This window comes from Anthonomus grandis, chromosome 9 (assembly GCF_022605725.1).
Source record: "Anthonomus grandis grandis chromosome 9, icAntGran1.3, whole genome shotgun sequence".
NCBI lineage: Eukaryota > Metazoa > Arthropoda > Insecta > Coleoptera > Curculionidae > Anthonomus > Anthonomus grandis.
Window position 1 is genome coordinate 14,764,252 of NC_065554.1, and position 23,357 is coordinate 14,787,608.

Genomic DNA, 23,357 nt, shown 5'->3' on the forward strand with positions numbered 1-23,357 from the left:
ATACGTACCATCCTCCTCATCACTTATAGTGACGGTGTCAACTTTATCACTTATTTTTTCTATAATCGAGGCTACGTCCTTATCTGGAACACCAGAATCTTGTTTCATTTTTATCTCGGATCGGTCTCTTTTCTCTTCCTTGTCTCTTTTTCCTTTTTCTTTTCTGTCTTCTTCGTCTTTTCTCTTTCTTTCACGCAATCGCGACCTATAAGAAGAACACGCGGATAACGACACAAAAACTTTAAAAGGCACAGAATATAACGACGTTAACGTAAATACTATTTACAGCAATTTAGTAATATAGAATAAGAAATTTCTTATTCCTTTAATAAAACATTTTGACGACAGTAAAACCGCGACAAAAAGAAAAACACCATAAGCCCAAAAACAAGCAGTGACCAAGAAGGAATCTGTCCTCCTTATTTACAGAATACTTCGATAAAAATCTCTTGCAGAATCCATGACAATATCAATCACCATTATCTAACTCATACCAACATCTACTATGACCATTCCCAATAATGTTATGCAATTTCGATGCCTATACAAGAGAACCCTTATTATGACCAAAGAATATTAACTACAATCTTAAAATATAAATTATACTAATTATCATAACAAGAGTTAAGGATAAAAGCAAATGTATGACATTTAAGAAATGTTTGTACCATAATAAAGAAAATTGATGGTTAAGGAAAATGGAAAGTGAAACTTTTTTTAACATTTGATATAAATAACATATAGTAGAAGAGTCAGCGGACATTAATCTCCCGTCCAAAAACATAATTCTCGATTTTCAGGATTTACCTATTTTTTGCGTAGGAAATGAAATGTCATTCGCCTGGGTCGCCCTTTATCTGTAAGTAATTACACGCAACTACATCTCAAAACATTACCGAAATCATCAACTTATAACTTTAAAAGTTAAAGTTTAGAAAAATTAATGATAAAAAACAAGCAAAGAAATAGAAAATGATGTGATTACTTTATTTTCTATTTCTTGGTAAAACCTTAAGATTTAGTATTGGCTTAAAATGATGCAAAAAAAGGTTTAATGTTTTTAAATCAAGATTACCTCAAAAGATATTTTGGACAAATTAGCAATGCTTGTGGAAATGCTAGAAATCCCACTCACATTCCGTTTAACAGAGCATATTGTTAAAAGGGTAACTAATTAATATTAATTGTTGAGAGAATACTAATATGTTGAGAGGATATAAATGGAGGCAGCAACAAAAGTAAACCAATTTTAAAAATTCAGATTAACAAAATTTACATTTTGAAGAAGGCAGTTCACTGTATGACTTAGATAGTTTTTATGTGTATTTTTAAACATACAATTTTTAATATAATTGAATTTTGTACAAGCGATATTCACGATAAAAATACAATTTCTTGTGGAAAAAATCTACGAAGGTAGTCGCAAAGGGCGGTTTGAAGCATTACAAGTACCTTAAACAACTTTTCTAATATTATGACAAATTAGAAAAAATTATGAATTTTGTTTGCAAGATAGTGCAGGCATATGCAAAAAGTGTTCAAATAGATAATTTTCATACCCTTGCCTAAGCTTTTCTCCCAAACACTTGCCTTTATAAAGAAAAAGGATTTACTATATTCCTAAAATTTGCAAATAATCAACTAAGAAGTAAATGAGACCAGTGGTTTCTCTCGTCAGTTCGCCCTGCTATAGACTTAACACTACTCTCAGGACAATAACAGGATTTCAAAATGAATTTTCAATCAAAAATTCAATAGAATTTGCAAATTTTGTAAAAAATATTAATATACCCGATAATGCTATTTTGATTTCCCTGGACGTAAAAAATCTCCCAGCATACCCGCCTCAGAATGTGTAACGTTAGTTGAAGAATTGCTTAATACCACCAACCTCCCTAAGTTAGTTATAGACAACCTCGTATGTCTCTTATCGCTGGTTTTGGACAAAATTTTTTAAGCAATCAGCAGGAATCGCTAGGGGCTCATGCCTTTCACCTTTCTTAAGCGAAGTATTTATGAGATATTTAGAAAATCAAATTATGGTTAGTAAATTTTTTAAATTTATAATTACATACAAAAGGTATGTCGATGACATTTTTCTAGTCTGGAGAAACGACGATGATTTGGCGGGATTTTTGAATTTCGTAAATTCTCTTCATAGTAACATAATTTTTACTTTGGAAAAAGAAGTTAAGACTTTACCATTTTTGGATTTACTTCTGACTAGATACAACAATGGAATAACTTTTGAAGTGTACAGAAAACCATCCGCTACAGATAATATTATCCAATTTAATTCCCTTTCTGCTGGCCAACAAAGTTTGCTGCTCTTAACTCATTCTTCTATAGATTATTTAATTTACCTCTCTCCAATGTAGCCTTTAAAAAAGAGTCCAATATAATACAATCTATTGCATTCAACAATAACTTCCCTCTATCAAGTTTCAAAAAACTATATTTTAAGTTTTTTAATAAGTACAAACTTTCGTACCACATTGTACATCAGGAGGAAAGGGAACGTAATAATTAAAATTTTAGATGTTTAACTTACTTTGGAAGTATTTCCCAGGGGGTGGCGAAATTCTTTAAACCTTTTAACATCTCAATCGCTTTTAAGACTTCTAATTCCGTAAAGCGAAATCTGGTTAAACCATTGGATAAGTCAGATCCGCTTTCGAAATGGGGAGTTTATAGTTTGCATTGTGCCGATTGCCCTACGATTTATGCGGGACAGTCCGGGAGGAAAATTTCAACAAGGGTACAAGAACATCTAGGTCTGGTGAACAAGTTTAAAGCCACCGATATTGTCGAGACCAAGTCAGCGTTTGCCAATCATTTATTGTCAACAGATCATAATTTTTCCTACCTCAATAATGTGGCAGTGGTTCATGACTGCCAGAAGGGCAAAAAGCTGGATCTTCTAGAGAAGCTAGATATTACAAGAGCGAAGAGTCCAGTTTTAACTTGCGTTAACGACGTGTTCAATTTTGAGCCGGGACTCATTTTTAATAACATCTTGTAGTCCCCTCCTTTCTTTTCAAGCTATCGCATGAACGGTGTGGCCTAGCGGTCAACGCAGCAAACGGTAACAGTCTTGCTGTAAGGTTGTAAGTTCAAATCTCCATAGTTCCTTTTTACTTTTTTATTATTTTCTTGTATTCAAGTTCTATGTTATTATTTTTTATATATTTGTGACGTCAGTTTTTTAAACTTATATTTTACCGTTCAGTGTGTGTGTATATTTGACCCAGTCGGGCGTGTTTTTAACCTTCTTGAGGTATATTTTTTTGTTTAACTTCAAGGTCTTTTTGTAATTTTATTTGGTTTTGTTTACATTATTTTTAGGTCTGATGATGCTCTTAGGAGCGAAACACGTGTCACCACTCTAACAAATTAAAGGATTTTTTTTTGAGACCGAGACTTTGTGTTGTTCTCCTTTGATTTAAGAAGTAAAGGACATAAGAAGAAAAACTCCAACCAAACAATTTTGCAAAATTCAAAGTTAAAAAGAATTTATGTTGTGTAATATTTTTTGTTTTATAATTGTATTTTTATGTATTTTATTATACTCTAGAATTAAGTATGCAATTATAAACACAAAAAATATACATCGTTTAAAAATCCAATTGCTCTTTTTATTAAAAACTAAAGTTAATTATCATGTTACAAATGAAGCAAATTACTAGTTGCGGGCAAATAGATAATGCAGAAGTTTTTATTGTGCATTATCAAAAATGAAAAAAGCAAAATTGAAATCAATATTTAAAGCCATGCAAATAATTTTTTTAACATCAACTGCTGAATGAGTGCACCCCAGTTCTCGAATACGCGCTCTACTCGACTGATTTAGCACCATGTGATTCTCCTGTTTCTGAACATTAAAAACAACTTTTTTATAACAGTATCGTTATTTGATAGCTAGAACTCATATACATATATGAAAATCTCGGGAATGTACTTTAATTCAATAATGAGACACGTAAATACTAATAGGTACTTAAGTTAAAGATAAAGGGTCAAGTTTTGCCGCGTCGGACATGAAATTGCATTTTAAAAGCATAAAAATAAATAAATCCTGAAAAGAAACAAGTATCGCTATTATAGTATCGCTGGCTCTTAGACTATTACGATAATTAATTGCTGAACCCTATGGTACCTATAAAATTTTAAGTTATAAGTTATTCTTAGTCATGTTATAAGTGTGATGATTAATGACAAATTTAGAGAGATGCATTCCCTACCATGATGAGCAAAACATACTCGGCAAGACTAACAAGCAGGGAAAACAATACCTTAGGGAAATCAATATCTAACAAAAAAGTGCTTTTGTAGGGTTATAAGACAAGCAGTGAACAAATAAAAATCTTGCCTTATGCCATCATTGTTACCAGGTGAGGAAGAAGAATTATGAATCCTAAAATTAGTCGATGCCGAAGGCGTAAAATCATTATCCTCCAAATAAGGATTCCTAAAAAAATACAGTTGATTAATCTAAACCGCTTTTTATTATGGCGCCTGAAATAATTTAAAGGTTAATTTTTCATACCTCTTTTTGCCCGAAGATTTCGTATGTTTTGGTTCATCAATGGGCGGCGTCTTTTCTCTTTCCATGTACTCCTCTTCCTCCATCACTTCCGCTTCATAATCTTCTTTGAATTTCTCGACAGTTTCAATGTAATCTAGTTCGGCAAAATATTCATCACCATATTCCTTCCCATCCTACAAAAAATTGTAAGTTTTTCTTTCAACGAAAGACGAAATAAAAGGTTTTCACGCACCTCATTCGCTCTTTGTTCTGTATGCAATGTTCCCGCGTAGCAACAAATAAAGGTCCCTTGCGGAATGTCGTTTAGACACCTTATACCCCAACCCCTGTTTGGCGTTTTAAAGACTTGAAGTTTTAAAGACATGGGGTTTTGAGCCACCCGGTTCAGACACGTTGATGTACATTTACATCTAAAAATATAGAAAAAAAAACTGGTTAATATAACAAGTATTGGAAGAATTTTATCATTTTCAGAACCGAATACCCTGCATTTGAATACTTTTGAGAATGGAATAATTATTCGAATAAACACAATCGAATTTAAGTTTCGAAATCGCTGTTCTCGATATCGCAAATCTTCAATTAGTGTCCGATACCTTTTGTATGTGCTCGGGATTATCGAGTCTCGCTTTCGAATTTAAATTGCCTGTGACGATACGTTAAAATAAAACAGAATGGTGGAAAGAAATTAAAAATATAATATATTTTTATGTCTATATAATAAAAATTTTATTATAACGGCATTTTTAGCACACTTCGCCAATAAGCTACCAGCTGTAGAATTAAAAGGTAAATAAGCCTTAAACTTCTAATTCTACTCCATTTGTATGTTGTTTTAATTTCGCATGTCCATTTACTTGAATTTTGTACCCAAGTAAACTATACTGTGGGCAAGGTACTGTGCGATCGAGTCCTAGGCAGTATTGCCGATGTGCATAATTTTTCTCGCTACCTATCTTAATGATATTATCGATCAGTACCGAGTGAATCCTAAGCCATCACAATGGTCTGCGGTAACCAGGTCGCGGCGCGCGAATCTTCGATACAATGCGATGCTTGCAAGGAATCCATGCATGCAGCCTGCGCTGGGCTATCTACCGATGATTATACCCGCATTACGAGGAAAAAGTTCGGGCCTTAAAAGTTTTATGCTCACGTTGCGAAATAAAATTGGAGAATATCTCCAATTAAAGTCAATTATAAAAGAGGAAACATCCATAGCTGAGTTGGAAAACAAAGTAAGGGAGCTTAACTTGGAAAACGCAGGTTCTAAAGAATGTATTACTCCGACCCACTTTGAAGAAATTATTTCGGAGATTAATGAGCGTAACAACCGGAAACGCAATTTAATTATATTTAATCTAAAAGAGCCGTCGTCCACTATCAGTAAGGATCAAAGAATAAGTCAAGAGATGAAGGATGTCAAGGGAATAGTTAAGTCGATCGTCCCGGAGTTTCCGATGGATAATTTTCAATCCCATCGCCTGGGTAAATACACTCCAGGTAGCAACAAACCTCGTCCTATCAGACTGACATTTTCAAGCGAAGATATCGTACATAAACTAATAAAACGTTCCAAAAAGGTCCAAGAATCGCAGGATTATAAAAACTGTCTCTTACGATAAAACCCCTAAGCAAATAAGTTATTACATTATAAAGAAAGAAGTTAAATCACAACTGAAAATAAGAGAAGGTAATGGTGAGCGTAATCTTGTGATTAAATATATACAGGGAATTCCTAAAGTAATTTCTTTAAACTAGTAAAGTCACCCCCTTCCAGCTTAAATGTTTCAAAAACTCTTGTACTTTACTACCAAAACTCTAGAGGTTGTAACACTAAATGTGACGACATTTTTAACTCAGTTTCCACAGGTTTTGTGACGTTATGGGACTTACAGAAACGTCGTTAAAGGCCGATATATCTAACTCTGAATTGTTTCCCTCTAACTATGATGTCTGTCGTGCTGACCGCGACTGTGAATCTCATAGCGTCGGAAGGGGTGGGGGTGTGTTGCTAGCAACTAAATCGGAACTTAGGACTATCCAGATTGATTTTGCCGATTTAATTCGGCGATTCCCATTAATCGATATTGTATGGTGTAGAATAAGCATTAATAATCTATGTCGTTTAAATATTATTGTAATTTATATTATGCCTTCTCTACCCTACGACTACCTTATATTATTGTTTATAGAAACAGTATGCATGCATGATGAAATTCTTAATCAAAAACTTATTATTATGGGCGACTTTAATGTTCCTCTATATGGTATAAATGAATTTGACAACAAGGCTGCACTCCTTGACTCTTTTTTAAATATTCTGTACCTAAAACAATTAAACATTGTCAAAAATGGGGCGCACATTGGACTTGGTAATTTCAAATATCGATTGCGAAATCTCTGAAACAAGCAGACCCCTATCAAGAGTCGATCATTATCACCCCCCCTTACTTATCAATATTGACAATTTAATTATGGAAAAATCGTCTCCTTTTGGGTTGTGCAAAACTGCTCCTAAGGCATTTAACTTTCGTAAGGCAAATTTTCCTCTTCTATATAAATTAATCTTGAATATCGATTGGAAGCAATTGTTTGAATACACAGATGTTAACAAAGCCTGTGACATTTTGTATAACTTAATTAATAATGTTTTTAAAACCACTGTACCATTAAAAATAAATCAGAAACGAAGATATCCCCCTTGGTACACTTCTGAGATCATTCGCTTAATTGAAAATAAAGAATTAGCTTACAAAAAATATAAAAAACACAAAACTAACTATTACTATGAAATATTTCGAAATGCTAGACTAACTCTTAAAACACTATGATTATTTACGTCAATTACAAAATAATATCCACGCTGACAGTTCTCAGTTTTGGACATACATACAGATGAAGAAGGGCGACTCCAGAATACCAGGTGTGGTGAAAGATGGCACTAATGAGTTCTCGGATCCCAAGTCAATAGTCGAGGCTTTTGCTAATTTCTTCCAGAGCGTTTTCATTGATTCAGATGCAAGCAACTTTGTTCCTCATACTTTACTGCATAATCAAAACACAGTCTTAATTAATCCTGTTCAAGAGTCCGATATAATCGAAGCATCCAAAAAACTCAGAAACAGTCGGTCAGCGCTCGAGCCTCGACCACTTTACAAGCTAAGAACTAAGTCCGAAGTCTAATAACGTCAGTTACTACACAACCCACAATTTATCTTCTCGAGCCACTTAATTAATATATTCTTGTTTATTGAAATTATCGCCCGGTTTAATGTTGACGAACATTGAAAATTGTGATCATATCTCTAATCCTATATCGAAAAAGAAATGAATCGTTCTAATAGTAATAAATATTTGCTAAAAGTTTTGTTTTTTATATAATAATTATTCAGGTTTAGAGTAAATTTTTTCCCGAAATGATCCTTGGATCAATATAAATGGTTTAAAGTAGAGCTCGTTTTATTAGTAAACATTATCTTTGTTGATTTTAAATTTTTACCTTGAATTGCACTCATAAATTCCAGTAATTACTTGCTCCTGCAACCTTCGATAAATATAACCAACAGAAATTGGATCGGTATCTTTTGCTAAAAATTTGATTCCTTCCAGAGTAAGCTTCCAACATGCACATTTTAGTTTATCCTAAAAATAAAATGATTTATAGGTTTTTGTCGGTTTAATAAAATATTTTCTTTTCTTTTTTTATGCAAATATATTTATTACTTGTAGCTTTTTCGTACTTACCACACAATCGTCTTCACAGTCACACCCACATAGAAACTCTTCGTCAACGTTCAGAAGTACCCCGTCTGTAGGAATCCGCGTTATAGAATAGTTCCAGAAATCTAGCGCTTCGGTACTTAACCCATTAATAACGGGAATTGGAACTTGCTCAACACCTAAAAATACAATGTTTGTTTTTTAATTTCTTTAATATACGGAGTGGCACAAAGAGAACTATTTAACTTGTGTCAGTATTTAAAATAAAAAAAAAAACAGAAAATGATTTTTTAATTTAAATTAAAGTCTTCGCTAAGCCACCAAATTATTGATCTACATACCCTTCGATAAATCTTTTGGATCAGGCACACAGTCTACACTAAATTCTGCCAGGCACCTAACCATGTGATTAAAATCGAATAAGTCCACTGTCATTTCGCTTTCAGTCACTCTAAGATAATAGTGTATCTAAAAATAAAGATATATATGCATATTTCTATTTAAATCAAAGTAAAAGTTTTTAATAGGGTAAGTAATTTAAAAAGTGCATTAATTTATTTGTTAATAAAAGATTTTCTATAGAAAGTGTTTCCTAATTATTGAGGTAAAAAAGAAAACCTAGAAGAAAAATGTGTTTTTCTCTTAGCCATATCCAGTCGTAAGGATTGTGATTTATAGGAGGGCTGCTCGCTATATCAAAAATTAAACTCAGGAGCTCTGTATAACTTAAATTCGTCGCGAACCACTTAAAATCAATAGGACGTGTTCTATCATAAGTAAATCTAGACACAACAAGAAATTCAAACAGAATTTGAATACAGTAATTGATATGACTAAATCTTAGGTCGCTGTAAAAAAAAAATAACAGCAATATCTACATTGAAGAATTGAACTTTTTTTTGAATAAATTTGCTGATATTTTTTCTCTTACCTATTAAAACACGCTACATTTATCTTTAGACCATAATCGTTCAACTACTGAAGAATGCAACTGATGTACTAATATTGCTATTTAGTTTAGCCACGGCTTGGTTAGCTTAGTTTAATAAAAGAGAATTTTAAATTTTAAAATTTAGAATGAAGCTTAGGGATTGCAATGTACCGGCATCGCGATCTAGAAAATCTCGAGATCCCGGACAAAATTAAGTGTCCAAAAATCCCAGGATATCATAGTTTAATCCCGGGAAAAAAGGAATCACAAAAATGGAATTAATTAAATCTGATACCAGACATTTTAGAAAGTCACCTCTGAAAAATAAGATATTATGAAATTATGTGAATCAAGATCACAAAAAAGAACCTGGAATTGAACACGTTGGACCAGCTTTTTTATATTGCTGGAGAGTTATGCAGGGTGTTTCCTAACTACGGTACGAAACTATACAGGGTGAATCTTAATTGCAAAAATAAATAAAAAGCTGCAAAACAATTAATTATTGGCCTTGTTTTTTTCTCAACAATAAGCATGTGGTGCCCACTGACACGCCACTGGACCTAATAATTTCAATCTAGTTACAGCTAAATAAGCGTCTTATAACTTCAAATAACTGCACCAAATTTCAACCAAATCGGTTTAAGGATAGTTATAGTATTTTTAAAATACCGTTATTTTTTTGAACCTTCATCGCCCTGTATCTCAGAAACAAAGCAACTCCCGACATACGTTCATAGGAACTTTTTTTCATAAAACGACCTAACGATTCACCCTGTATAGTTTCGTACCGTAGTTAGGAAACACCCTGTATATTGTTAGAAAATTACAATACACGCTATAGTTGGTATAAAAATGACTTTCTAATCAAACAGTTAGCTCTAATATTAGAACCAATAAAGTTGACTGTAGAAACTTTATGTCGGCGAGACATAAACCTTTATAAAGTAGATATCTCAATGCAATTGATGATGGAAAAAATAATAAAAAACATCGCCATTATTTTATCTATTTTAAATTACTGCCTTATAGTTTATTATCCTTGCTTAGGCCAAATAAATCGTTACCGCCTGCAACGCGTGCAGAATACTTGCTGTAGATTTATTTTTAACCTCGGAAAGTTTGATCATGTATCAGACTCTATATTTCAGTCGAGGTGGTTAACGCTACCTTACCTATTCAAATTCTTCACTTCTACTTTTCTCTATCGATTATTTATGTTAGTCAAAGACCTGAATATCTTTTTGAAAAGTTAATACCAAGAAACCAGGTTCACACTCGAAATATTAGATACAATATCTTGACCATGCCGCACCATTCCACGGCTCTGTTCGAGCGATCTTTTACTTATAATGCCGTTAAGTTCTTTAATACCTATAAACCAATATTTAATACTTCGTTAAATGTGTATAGGAAATATTATAAACTTTTTTTTTTAAATCAATCTAAAAGTATAGTCTAGTGTTCTAGAAGATAAATACTTTATATATACTTGTTTCTTTTTTTGTATTTTTTTCTCGTTTTCTCCATTTAAACTGTGAATGTTAGGAAGATTAAGAGTTAAAGAGTAGCTTTAAGCTAATCTTCGCCTTCTTTGGCAATGTAGTATTAAGTAATATTGTAAGATTAATATTGCTTTTTTTTAATAAAGACATATTATTTTTATTATTATTATTATTATTATTATTATTAGGAAAAGCTGACTCCCTTACAGTACGCATACAAGAATGCAGGACAATTTTTTCAGGGATACTTAACTATTTGGAATATCCTATAAACCTAAGAACAGGAATGTCGCTATTGCATGGAAAACCAATTCAAAAAGTGTTAGGGTAAGAAAAAGAAAAACTTTGGTAGTAAAAAGGATAAGGATAAAGATGATAATGTAATAATTACTGATATACAAAAGCAACAACTGAACGAAGCATATCCTCTTCAGCGTTAATTTGTTTGAAAACTAGATCCAAATTAGACGACAATACTATTAATTAATTGATGTTTTTGTGCCATTACTTTCGGAAATAAACAATGTGCGTCTTGCATAAAGTAGTTTTAGTTTAGTGGTACCTAATTTATTATTACTGCATAAATGTTTTTTGTTGTTTTGTTAGGTTTAGAAATAAGTTTCATTTCGTTGTTGCTTTTTTTAATTAAACTTTTCAAAAAAGAATAGTATTTTATTTTATTAAAATATTTTCCGTTTTAATAATTTTTATAATAAATTAATTTTCGTGGGGCTATAGACAAAAGAATACACTTGTTATAACTAAATTGTCAAAAAAATTACGTGTGTACATAATATTACAAATTCTTATATTATATACGCGTAACTATTATATACGCCTACATACCTAAATTTGAATATTTGTACCATCGACATTAAAGTTCCATGATAGTTAGCCACAGTTTAAGAAAAAAAATAGTCATAGCAAAAAAAGATCACTTTATCTATGGTCTTAACAAAACATTAATTTGATGGTACGACTAGAATTTTAAAATAAAAATCATTAAGAACGTACCAACACACATACAGTTGTACGCCAACCAAGTAACTGATGAATGGTATTCCTATGATGTTATTTAGGTCACTTCGCTTTAATCTAAAAATAATCGTTAAAATAATGTAAACTTAACGCTGTTTTTAAAACTTTTTCCATATCTGTTACATAACAATCATATTTATATTGGTAAATGCATTTTTTGAAATATATTGATGTAAAAGTTACCTCAACAAACTTTTACAAACATTTACAACAAACTTTTAAGGTTTGACAAACGGGTTTTAAAAAACTTGTTTGTTATCCCATGATTTTGGTACAAATTCTGTAAATTACGATGTTTAAGAGGAAGCTGTTAATTAAGCAATACATAGATAAGGCGACCCGGATAATTGTTTTTAGGATTTTTTGTTTTAATATAGAAGAGTTCTTTGAATTGTGAACTTTAAACTGTATGCTGAGTTATCATTGGAGCCCAGCCGAATTTGTAACAAATTTAGGCTAAATTAATCTATCACTGCAAATAACAATACAAGATTTCACCAAAAGTGGATGACGATCTATATTATAATGAAATCATTTAAAAAAATATATTTTCCATGTCGATTTATGACACCACTTAAACACGACATTCAACTAATAAAAGAGACACTTGACTTGTATATACTTACATAGTTTGCAATATATGCATACGCGATATGGATAATGAAACGAATTCTTACCTCGCTAATGTTTCTAATCATCCTTCCACAAGGCGCCTTATAAATAATCTCCTTTCTTCCTCGGTCCTTTAAAGTCATTCTTGCCCAGCCACACAACAAAGGTTTCGAGAGCGGATTATGTCCTCGCAGTTTGGTAAAGTTGTGGGTAATAAATGTTTTACACATTGGGCCACATTCGTGAAGTTTATACTCCTGTCGGGTTACTTGTTGGTCTCTTGGAGTAAAATACTAAACAATTAAAAAAATGTATGCAATACTCGTAGGCACATCCAAGGTAAAGGTCACTTATACTTTTTTACTTTATGGGAAATATACTACATTTTTAATTACAAAAAAAATAGGAAGGTTAGGCGATCTTTGAAAAAGGAAGTTGTATCTTAATGAAGTTAGAGTTAATTAGAGCAAAAGTTAACGTAATGTTAAAAAGTAAACCTTTGATAATTGACTTCGAAAATGGTAACTTCTAAGAAAATGAAATAAAAAAATAAAGTAAAAAATTTCAGGATTATTACTGATAAATGTATGAAATGGATTATTCGAGAAATGTAGTAAATGAATTGTATATACTAAGAGAAATTCTCTCAGAAAATTCTTCGATTAGCATAATAATATTAAACCACAAACAAAAGTTGTAAAACTTTAATTTTTAAGAACATAAAAGAATTTAAAGATCTATTGATTTATTTCTATGCAAAAGTTTTATTTTATTTTTGGATTAGAAGTTTACTTTATAGTTTAATTTGTGAGGAGTTAATAAAATTAATAATAGAAAAAAATTAATAAAATATTTTGGTTCAGATTTAAAATATTTTATTACCCACAATAAACATTAGATAGGGTGTTAATTCACTCATGCAGATATTTCAACGGGTTATAGTACTCGTCAAAATATGATGATTAATCATATTTAGAATACTAGTTATTTGCAAACTATGGTGTTTAGGCAACTCTATAGGGTATAAAAAAAGCGCATACAACAATTTTATTAACTTTTGTATAGTCTTTGCCAAAAAAACTTGCAATTTAAATGCATATAGATGTTTAGTAATGTTGGTGATTTATAATTGTTGCTATTATTATATTAATTTTATATCATAAACTAAAAGCATTCCTCATTTACGTAATATATTGTTAAATAAATAAAAAAAGGACGAAGAAAAGAATAAAGAAAGGAGGAAGGAAGAAAAAGGAACTAAGTGCAAGAAAACAGGGTAAGGAGGAGAAACTAAAAATATGGAAAGTGAGGGCTAGGAGGGAGACTTAATAGAGGTGACTGCTTCAAAGATCTTCTTAAACGGGAGCCTTATTGTTATAGTGGCATGGGTTCAACTAGAGTTCAGTAAAATATAAGCGCCACCTGTTTTATCCCGGGGACTAAGAAAATCCCGATGAACAACAAAACAAGAAATTACTTAAAGCACGAGACCTACAAATCTGAAAGTAAATCTCTTAAGGAACAACAGATAGGAAAATTTATAAATACAATAAATTATATTGACCCAAAATAATATTATGCCTAAGTGGTATGATGTAATTATTATTGTACATAAAAGAATTAAATGAACAATAAAATAAATATTAACCCTTAAGTTGGCTATTAAATTACAAACTTTACTGTCAAAGCTTCTTAATACTCCAAAAAAATGTCAAATGGATTTGCTATTACACTAAAAGTCTTTTGTCTAACTTAGAAAGTTAGGATATTTCGAAATTCAATACTAACATAAGAGAAAAGCTTAGTTCTGCCATGAATTTAGGTCAATCTATATTAAAATAAAAGTTAATAATCAAACTTATTATGTTAAAAACAAGTTATGTTGCCCTTCTCAAATATAGTGTCTATATCAATGGTAAAATGTGATATGTGGTATTTGACGTTAAAAGTTCGCGTATATACTTTCGAAATAGGCCTATTTATCCAGTTTACAATATAAAAAATGTATTATTGTATCATCAAAATGTATAGTTAGTTTTTTTTCCGGGTGGACTAAGATAACAGTTTTATATTGCACATTACAATTTAATAAATGCATAAATAATTTAAGGGTAAATTTAAGAGTAGGGTTTAGTGACTAAACAAGCTAGAATTCGCCCTTTAAGATTTAATAATTTAATAGTGTTATTATTCTTAATAAAGACATTATTTATTTATTTATCTATATAATTTCTTGTAATGAAATAACTAATACAAACTTAATTATTGGGAAAATATTCAAAACAGTGGAGAAGTGACATCTAAAAATGAGGATGATAAAACATATTTTTGAGGTTGGTTTTTAGTATAATATACTATCGTAAAGCTATAAAACATCGAAAGGATTATGATGAATATGAATAAGCGACTTACTTATTTAGTAAATAATATATTTCTAAATTAAACTTAAACGGCAGAATGATTCCCCAGTAAAAGCTAAGTTTCTCTTATAGCTTTGTCGTCCTAATTAGTAATAAAAATTGTAAAAGTAGTATTGAATTTGAACAAAAAAAAAATTTAAAACTTACCATAATCTTACTCGTAGGTCCTGAAGCGTTCGAGGTCGGCTGAATAGGAGGTAAAAATCGCACCGCTTTCGGTGCGGGTTGGTTAACGCTATTAGGTTTGGTAGTACTCTTACGCGCGACAGCTCTAGTTTCACTAGGCGGTGTATTTTCTTTTTGAGAAGACTGAACAAATTCCTCGTTTCGACTATATTGAACTACCGCAGCAGATTCGTTCTAAAATTTATTACAAAATGTATTATAACAGACATTTAAAACAAGGTTCTATAAAATTAAAACCGGTGTAAGAGCTTACAGGTCCAAGTTTTCTAGGAGTTCGTATGCCAGTGTGTCTAGTAGAAGCAGCCAATTCCTCCCTGTACATAGGACTTAATCTGGTCGAGCCACGATAAATCCATTCCCACCTGTTTATTTGGTCGAAATAAACCTTCACTAGGGAACAATCGACGTGTTTTATCGTGCACAGCCACCATTTGCCTAAAAAAACAAAAATATGTATTTTTTACTTCCGCTGTTAAAATCCATTACGAAACAAATTTACAAAAAGATAAAGGCAAAATCAGTTTATAAACCAACCTTTCTTTTGTTACGAGGGCTAAAAAATTCAAGAGGGTCACGTTTTTTAAATGCGGGACAAACAAAAAAAATTAACTTTATTTAAGCCAATGAATTTCTAATAGCGTGTGTTACCGCCCCTGGCTCTAATTATATACTCTATTTCAGAAGTGTGTAGAGCAATAAAACCTCATTAGGTATGCAAAAGTGGTACCTGGTGATCCACCAATATTTTATGCCACTACCTTAGTTGGGTATTAGTTTCAATGTAAAATTCTTTCTTTTCGTTGATTGCAGGTAGTGCCACCCGGTTTTGGGTCAATTTATGAGTTTTGCCCATTGTTACCCACTGATAAACATTGAAAACGGTTCGCCAAAGGCGTGCAACTGGGACTTGTTTTTTACCTTATAATTAATGTACTTAAATGCTATTTTATTTTAGAAAGTTACTTTTGTTTAAATGGAATAATATATTTTTTTCACAAATTTATTGAACATAATATGTAGAGTAAAACAGTTGAAAATGTCACTTTTGGATCTGGCACTTTTTGAACAGTGTATAACAATTTTAAATTATAATAGATTGTAGTCTTCTTCGTCATCTGACGAACTGTCATCACCTCTTGACATTATAATTAAAGGATCGACTGTCTGATCGATGAGGTTGTCAAGATCCCACATTTTGTCCTCTTGCTTAATTACATGCTGGACTGCTTTTCGCCAATTCTCTGGTGTCGCTTCCGTAATGGCTTGATCAAACAGTAGCTTAACATCTTTCATTTTAAAAGTCGTGTTTTGTCTTGCTACAAATCCTTTTACCTGCGCCCATATCAGTTCTATAGGATTTAGTTCGCAATGATATGGCGGTAAGCGCAGTACAGTTATATTATATTTTTCGGCTATATCTTCCACGGCTTATTTCATGAAACGAGTTTTGTGTAAGTTTGCTATTGCCAGCAGTTCTTTTTTTATCAAATTTGCTTCAAACGCAATACCTTTTGCAGTCAGCCAATCGATAATTTCTTGCTTTCTCCAACTTGAAGTTGGCGTCTTCTCTATTCGCCGTGAATGATAGCTTGCGTTATCCATAACCACCACCGAATTAGCCGGAAGAAATTTTATCATTTCACCAAAATAGTCCTCGAAAACGTCTGAGTTCATGTCTTCATGGTAATCTCCTGTGCGATTCGACTCAAAGGTTAGCAGACCTTCTTTTAAAAATCCCTCTTCGCTTCCAATATGTGTGATTATAAGTCTTTTTCCTTTTCCCGAAGGTACTTTAATACCCGTAGACAGGCCTTCTATGAAAGCTTGGCGAGCACTGGTTATATTTTTGTCTTGCCACATTTTTTGGACTATATAACCTTCGTTAATCCACGTCTCATCAAGATAAAAAACTTTCTTTTGCTCCCTGCGGTACTGCTTGATACTTCTCAAGTATTGTTGTCTCCAACAAACAATTTCGTCGCTCCCAGTAAAAGTGCTTTGCGGTTATGCTTTTCCCAGGCAAAATCCATATTTTTTAAAGTTTTCCATAAAAGTTTTCTACTTATCAACGGAATACTGTCATCTCGGCCAAGCTCCATTAAAATTTTGTCTAGGGTGGGTATTTCCTTTTTAAAATAAAAAGAGTGAACTTTTCTTCGAATTATACATTTAGCATTTTCATCAAGGACTTTTGTAGGTCGTCCTGGCTTTTGCTTGGGAGATTCCACTTGACCTGCTACTTTTCTTTCCCGCAACAATTTGAAAATGGTGGACTTTCCAATTCCACTCATTCGAGAACATTTTTCAACAATTTCTTGCACAGTAAAACTAGGGTAATCGTGTTTTATGCAATCATGTACATTTAAAATAATAACTTTTTCACTCAGCGATAGTGGAGAATTTTTAGTACATCTTTTCGTTGGACTGAATACCTCCATTTTTTAAATATTGGGATAATAATATTGTGATTACACTACAGCGTAGCAGTGACTACTAACGTTTAAAATATGATTTAAAAGTATTTATAGTCTGTATATATTACCTGACCCCATTTTTGCATGTTACAAAGCGTTAAAAGATAGGTACCTATACAAAAGGATTAAAAGTATTTATTTAGTATTTAATCTCTTTCAAAATAAAGGCATTTAATCCGTGAAAATTAAATTCATAAATATTATAAGTACCTGCGCCTATGAACTACCACGAAATGTAGCCAAACAGAACGGAATTCCCCAGTTTATTGCTCTATACACTTCTGAAATAGAGTATAGCTTCCATTCGTCTTCGAAGGCTTCTAAACAGGTTCTGGAGGTATTCTTGCGGCACGTTTGCCCAGAAGTCAAAAAGAACATTTTGAAGATCATCTAGTGTTTGAATTTACCATCCTAGATGGTCCCAGACATGTTCTATCGGATTAAGGTCCGGGCTACGTGCAGGCCAGTTTAGGGTGGGTATCTCGACCTCTTCTAAGTATTGCCGAACAACTCTAGCCGTGTGTGGACGAGCATCTCATGCATTAGCACACAATTATCACCGATATATGGCATATAGGGCACTACATGGGGCTCTAGGATATCGGTTATGTACCTATCAGCATTTAGTCTTCCATCATTCACTTGTACTAGCTCCGTGCGACCCTCAAAAGAAATTCCTCCCCAAACCATCGATAGACCCACCACCAAAGCTTTCAGTTTGACAAAAATTAACCTGATCGTGCCGTTCACCACGTCGCCTATATACTGGTACACGCCTATCTGATGAATACGGACAAAATCTTGATTCATCCGTGAATAAAATATTGGACCAATCTTGAATATTCCAATTTGCGTATTCTCTAGCAAATTGCAATCTTGCTACTCGATGTTCTCTGGTAAGACGTGGACCTCTAGCTGGCACTCTGGCTCATAAACCTGCTTCTCTCAGCCTATTTCGAACTGTCTGTAGGCTTATTCGGACATTACGAGCAGCCAACAGATCTGTTTGCAGTCTTCTAGAGGTGGTATGCCTAATTCTTAAAGCCGTTAACCTTAAGTAACGATCATCTATTGCCGAAGTTACCCTTCTGCGGCCTTGTCCGGGTCGTTTGGATAATTGTCCTGTTTCTTGGTAGCGATTAACAACTCTGGATATGGTGCTTTGTTGAACTCCCATTATCCGAGCGACGTATCTTTGACTGCGGCCATCTTCTATACGCGTAATGATTCTAGCGGCTTCTTCATTAGTCACATGTCTTGTTAAACGTTCAGGCACATCCATTATTAACAATAAATTTAAATTTTTACTTTAGAATAACACTATTTGCTTAGAACGTTTTCGATCTCAATGCATTCGCCAACACAGGAATAATCTACGCGAGCATTTTTGCTTCAAAAAAAATATGTAAGAAATTCCGATCATTTTTTGTCCATAATAAGAAACCAGAAATATCTTTTAAGTTGATACATATACAGATTGTCCCAAAAAATATTAAAAATATCTTAAAATATTAGTAATGCGATAATTTTTATGGGGTGTGTATATATAAATAGCTATTAAACTTAAAAAATAGTTTGCTACTCTATTGAATGAACTTTAATCCTGTGTTTAGAATGTTTTTATTTCTTAAATATAAAACATATTAATAGTATTATTTAAATATATCACTATATAGTATTATCTTTATAGTATTATAGTAATATCTTTTCAATATCAATCAAATTAAAATATTCACAAATGCATAAGGAAGCGGTATTTTTAAAGAGCTTTCTTTCTTAAGTAGTATAATAAAAGGCCCTATTCGGCGTAAATTTAGAAAAATTTCTTTTGAGAAAAAAATATGTTGACATTTAACTCATATTTTTGTGTGCATTTGTGTGTAAAGTTAATATATTTTACTCATTAATGTATAAAGTAATTTAGTATTTTTGGACGTAGAAATAATTTTGTATATTACTCGTGTGTAAAATCCCCTTTTTTATTCACGGGAGCTGTAAAAAATTACCAAAATTCTCATTTATAAATAAAAAATCATTTTATACATTTGTTAAGTAACTAACTATTTTCACCTAAACCCACAAAATTTCGCATTTAAACTTTTGTGTTTAAATTAACACTTAAAAATAAAAAATGGCACTTTAGATACCATCTTATCTATCCCACCGAAAAATGTTAATTCTGAGATATTTAATCGACGTGCATAAATTAACATTAATAAATAAAAATAATAATTACCATTATATTCCACTCTAACAGTTTGACCAGGAATCAACTTAACCATAGGCCTGTCCTGGCTTTCCAAATATTTTTGTATAAAGGGCCTAGAATCTTCTGGCATATCCTTCCACACCTGCGCATCAGCTTCAAACACTAAATTGATTCCATGATGATTTACGTACTGAGCATATCCAATATCAAAAAATATCAAATATCTGCAAGCGAAAAAGAAAATATTTCTTTATAGCATTGAAACTTAAGAATTTTTTACCTGTAAAAATTAGACTCTACTGGATTTTCTCCTACAATTCCAGCATAATAGGGATCAGACCTGGCAATTTTTGTACCCGGAATTCGATTAGTTTCCTTAAACACTGAAAGAACTCTAGTTCCTACAGTTAGGCGTGATCTGCAAGGATTTATATAGGCTGAAAAAAAAATTAATATATTAGTAAAAATAATTACATAGCAATATTTTATTTGTTTACATTTTAGATCTTTGCTTTAGTTTTGCCTTCAAATCGGGTTATGTTTTTTTCGAATTCTTTGAATCTCCAAGTATATACAATAAAAAAAGAGAAATTTATTTTAATGTCATAAGTGAATATCGTTTTACCTTGGTAATAAATCAAGCAATAAGATTAAATAATGGCTCTTCCGGTTTCCTGTACAGACCATGTATTTAATAACTTAAAAATAAATAGTTATGTGTGTTTATGGTGGACATATACAGATATAATCATTCAAACCTCGCCTATAGGAAATGTCTATGAGCGTAAGCGAGAGAGGACATATGGAGTCCGCATGAGACAGACAGAGAGCACAATACATGCCGTTTCCAAATTAATACGTTTGGCAACACTGATATTTCTGCCGCACGGCTCTCCGCTCGTGCATCGAAAAACGAGACAATTCTTATCCCCACCACACTGTACCGCCAATCTGAGATTGCATTTGAAAGTTTGCAGAATTGCATTCACGTTCGAAAATTGGCCCATGCCCGTACGCAGCACAATTTTTGCAATTATCCATAGGTTTGAGACTTTTGAGTGCTTGCAAAATTGCAGGAAATGCTACGCAAATGAGCAACCACCCGTTGTTAGACCGCTAGGCGAAGAAAGCGAGCTTCGAGAGGTTAATGTTTGTGCTGTTGTTGAAATGAACTTTCGTTGCAATAGTACAACCATTGCCAAAGAAACGGGTATTGAGCCTTTAAGGGTTAAAAGAACGTTAAAAAAAAATAAGTACAAGCGCCATAAGTTGCAAAAAACCCAAGAAATTTTCCCACAGGACCATGAGAGACGGGTGGAATTTTGCCATGAAGTACTGGAAAGGGCAAATCGGGACGAAAGGTTTATTAGTAACATTTTGTTTTCAGATGAGTCCTCTTTCTCTATTTGTGGTAAACATAATCCGTCCATTACAGTGGGTTATTCGAGGGAAAATAAACACATAAGCATACCAACACGTACACAATACCCTCAAAAGATTAATGTATGGGCTGGCATTTTAGGTGATTCAATTATAGGCCCTCTTTTTATCGATGGAAACATTAATGCCAACAAATACCTTAATCTTTTGAGGGATGAAGTTCTTCCTCCTATTAAATTAACTTAATTTTTTGCTTTGTTTTGAATTAATGTTTTTATTTCTTGTCCAATATTTAGTTAATTTATGTTTACAACAATATTGCAGTCGGTTTTTAGTTTATTTTTTGCTGTTAGGACAGGCAGCAGCAAAGACTCAAACGAAACAATTTTTTTTTAATTTGCTACAGAGCAGTGCATTCCCGCTTGAACGCCTTAAGAAATAAGAATACTGAAAGATTTCGGTTTCGGGCTTCGGCGGGGTCCGCTGCTTCGAGTATGTTGTCACAACGTTGCCAGACCTACCGCGATATATAATTCCTATAGGCGAAGTTAGAATGATCATATCTGTATAGATTCACCATGAACAATAATGAAAACCAATATACTATCATAGATTATGATAGTATATTGACATTATTGAAGAGAGATCGATTCATCGTGCCATGTTTTTTTATCGTTTAAGTTTTTATTAAAAAATCCACGATAAACAGTTAAATAGTTTCAGAAAAAGACGTCTTGATTCTTGTTTTACAAAGGGATTACTTAACTCTATTAAAGAACGTGATACAATTAAAAGAAGGCAGGGTAAAAAATTCACTAATGCTGAATTGTAAAATCGTTTTAAAGAATTGTAAGAGAACGAACTGTACCTTAAATACTTTCTTTATTCTGGAGAAATTCATGACGAACTCAAACTCGAACTCTCAAACAATTTTATTATATTTTATTATTATTGATATTATTTCTACGATTATTATTGCATTTAACTCCGTGTACTAAAAGATGTGTGGCGCCTTTGACTTACTGGTCAGTACTTTTAATTTTTAGGATAAGGATGCGACTGTCTTAATTCTTGGATAGTTATTTATTTACTTTGTATTTATTAATTAATGTTTTAAAATACAAATCTCCATTGACCAAATAAAGTGCAATTTCCCTATTTATCTTTTGGTTTCTTTATCCCAGACAAAACCCCGTTACAGACTACTGTGGACGCTTAAGTAAATTGAATTATTATGACTCAAGATCACGAAAATAACAACAAAATGTGGGAATCTATCAACAAAATAGGAAACATTTTTGATAAAAGCTCACAAAACTCAATTCAGTACTTTCTCTTTAAAATTGAAGATAATAAAACATAAAAATTAAAATGGCTGCAACATCTTTACGCTCACCTACAGTTACAAATTTGAAATTTTTATCACTTATAAATGAACATGAAATTTTCGGTATTATGAATACATTAAATAGGAATTCCAGCTGTGGTGATGAGCGCGACCTGCCTGATTATACGAGTATCGCATCGTGTGTAGGCTAAGTGATCAGGATCAGGGTGCTGGCTATCAGATAATACAAGGCACTATTACACAAATCAATTAAAACAGATTTTTTCACTTATCTTTGATTTTAGTAATGAAAAATTATTAGGAATTTTAATAATTCGGGGCCAAGGATAATATTACAGTGCAAATATGAACTATGAAGGGAAAATACAACAGCTCATGAAAAGAACTAATTGAGATTAACCATTTTTTTTGTCCCTTGTAGAGCACATACAGCCTTAACTTAGTATTAAATAATGCATGTGAGGTTTCATTTGAAGCACTTGACTTTATTTTAAATTCTGGACTACAATTCAAGAAACATTAAATTTTTTGTCAAGTAGTACAAAACGCTGGTCTGTGCTTAAGAGCAAAATACAAAATGTTTGCCTTGACATCGCTACACAATATAGTTTGTGATCATAATAGAACAGGTTGCTAATATAGTATTTAAAAAATTATACTATTGGGAAGGCAAGGAACATTAAATCCACAATTTTAAAGTTTTGAAGTGACGAACATCTCGCCTATCATTACGGTTATGAAGATAAACGAGGAACCTTTAATTAGTCAGAGAAATATTTTAAAGTAAACATTTTCTTTATATGTTTTGACGCTGAGCTGGGTGCTCTTACTGATTTAAAGATTCGATTATTTGCATTGCAAATCCTAGTCATAAATAAAGAACTATTGATTAAATACTAATTTTACAAACATAGCGATTGCATCACGAATACTGCTGATTCTTATGTTGTTAGTGGGAGGGGTAATTTTCAAAATTAAAACTCAT

General features: G+C 32.3%; 1 protein-coding gene across 2 annotated transcripts in view; it reads right to left on the minus strand.

Moving 5' to 3' along the window:
* The window catches only part of LOC126740089 (histone-lysine N-methyltransferase eggless-like), a 42,130-nt gene that overhangs the window by 6,938 nt on the left and 11,835 nt on the right, over positions 1-23,357 (minus strand). Inside the window, exons 11-22 of one of the 2 annotated variants that reach the window (XM_050445962.1) lie at positions 19,925-20,081; positions 19,672-19,868; positions 15,215-15,396; positions 14,923-15,135; positions 12,421-12,648; positions 8,611-8,737; positions 8,294-8,448; positions 8,049-8,191; positions 4,779-4,956; positions 4,547-4,719; positions 4,370-4,468; positions 9-205 (exon numbers count right to left, since the gene is read on the minus strand). In XM_050445962.1, coding sequence (XP_050301919.1) covers positions 9-205; positions 4,370-4,468; positions 4,547-4,719; positions 4,779-4,956; positions 8,049-8,191; positions 8,294-8,448; positions 8,611-8,737; positions 12,421-12,648; positions 14,923-15,135; positions 15,215-15,396; positions 19,672-19,868; positions 19,925-20,081 — 2,049 coding nt within the window. The remainder of the gene's footprint in view (positions 1-8; positions 206-4,369; positions 4,469-4,546; positions 4,720-4,778; positions 4,957-8,048; positions 8,192-8,293; positions 8,449-8,610; positions 8,738-12,420; positions 12,649-14,922; positions 15,136-15,214; positions 15,397-19,671; positions 19,869-19,924; positions 20,082-23,357) is intronic. The other variant, XM_050445964.1, reaches the window with a different exon arrangement.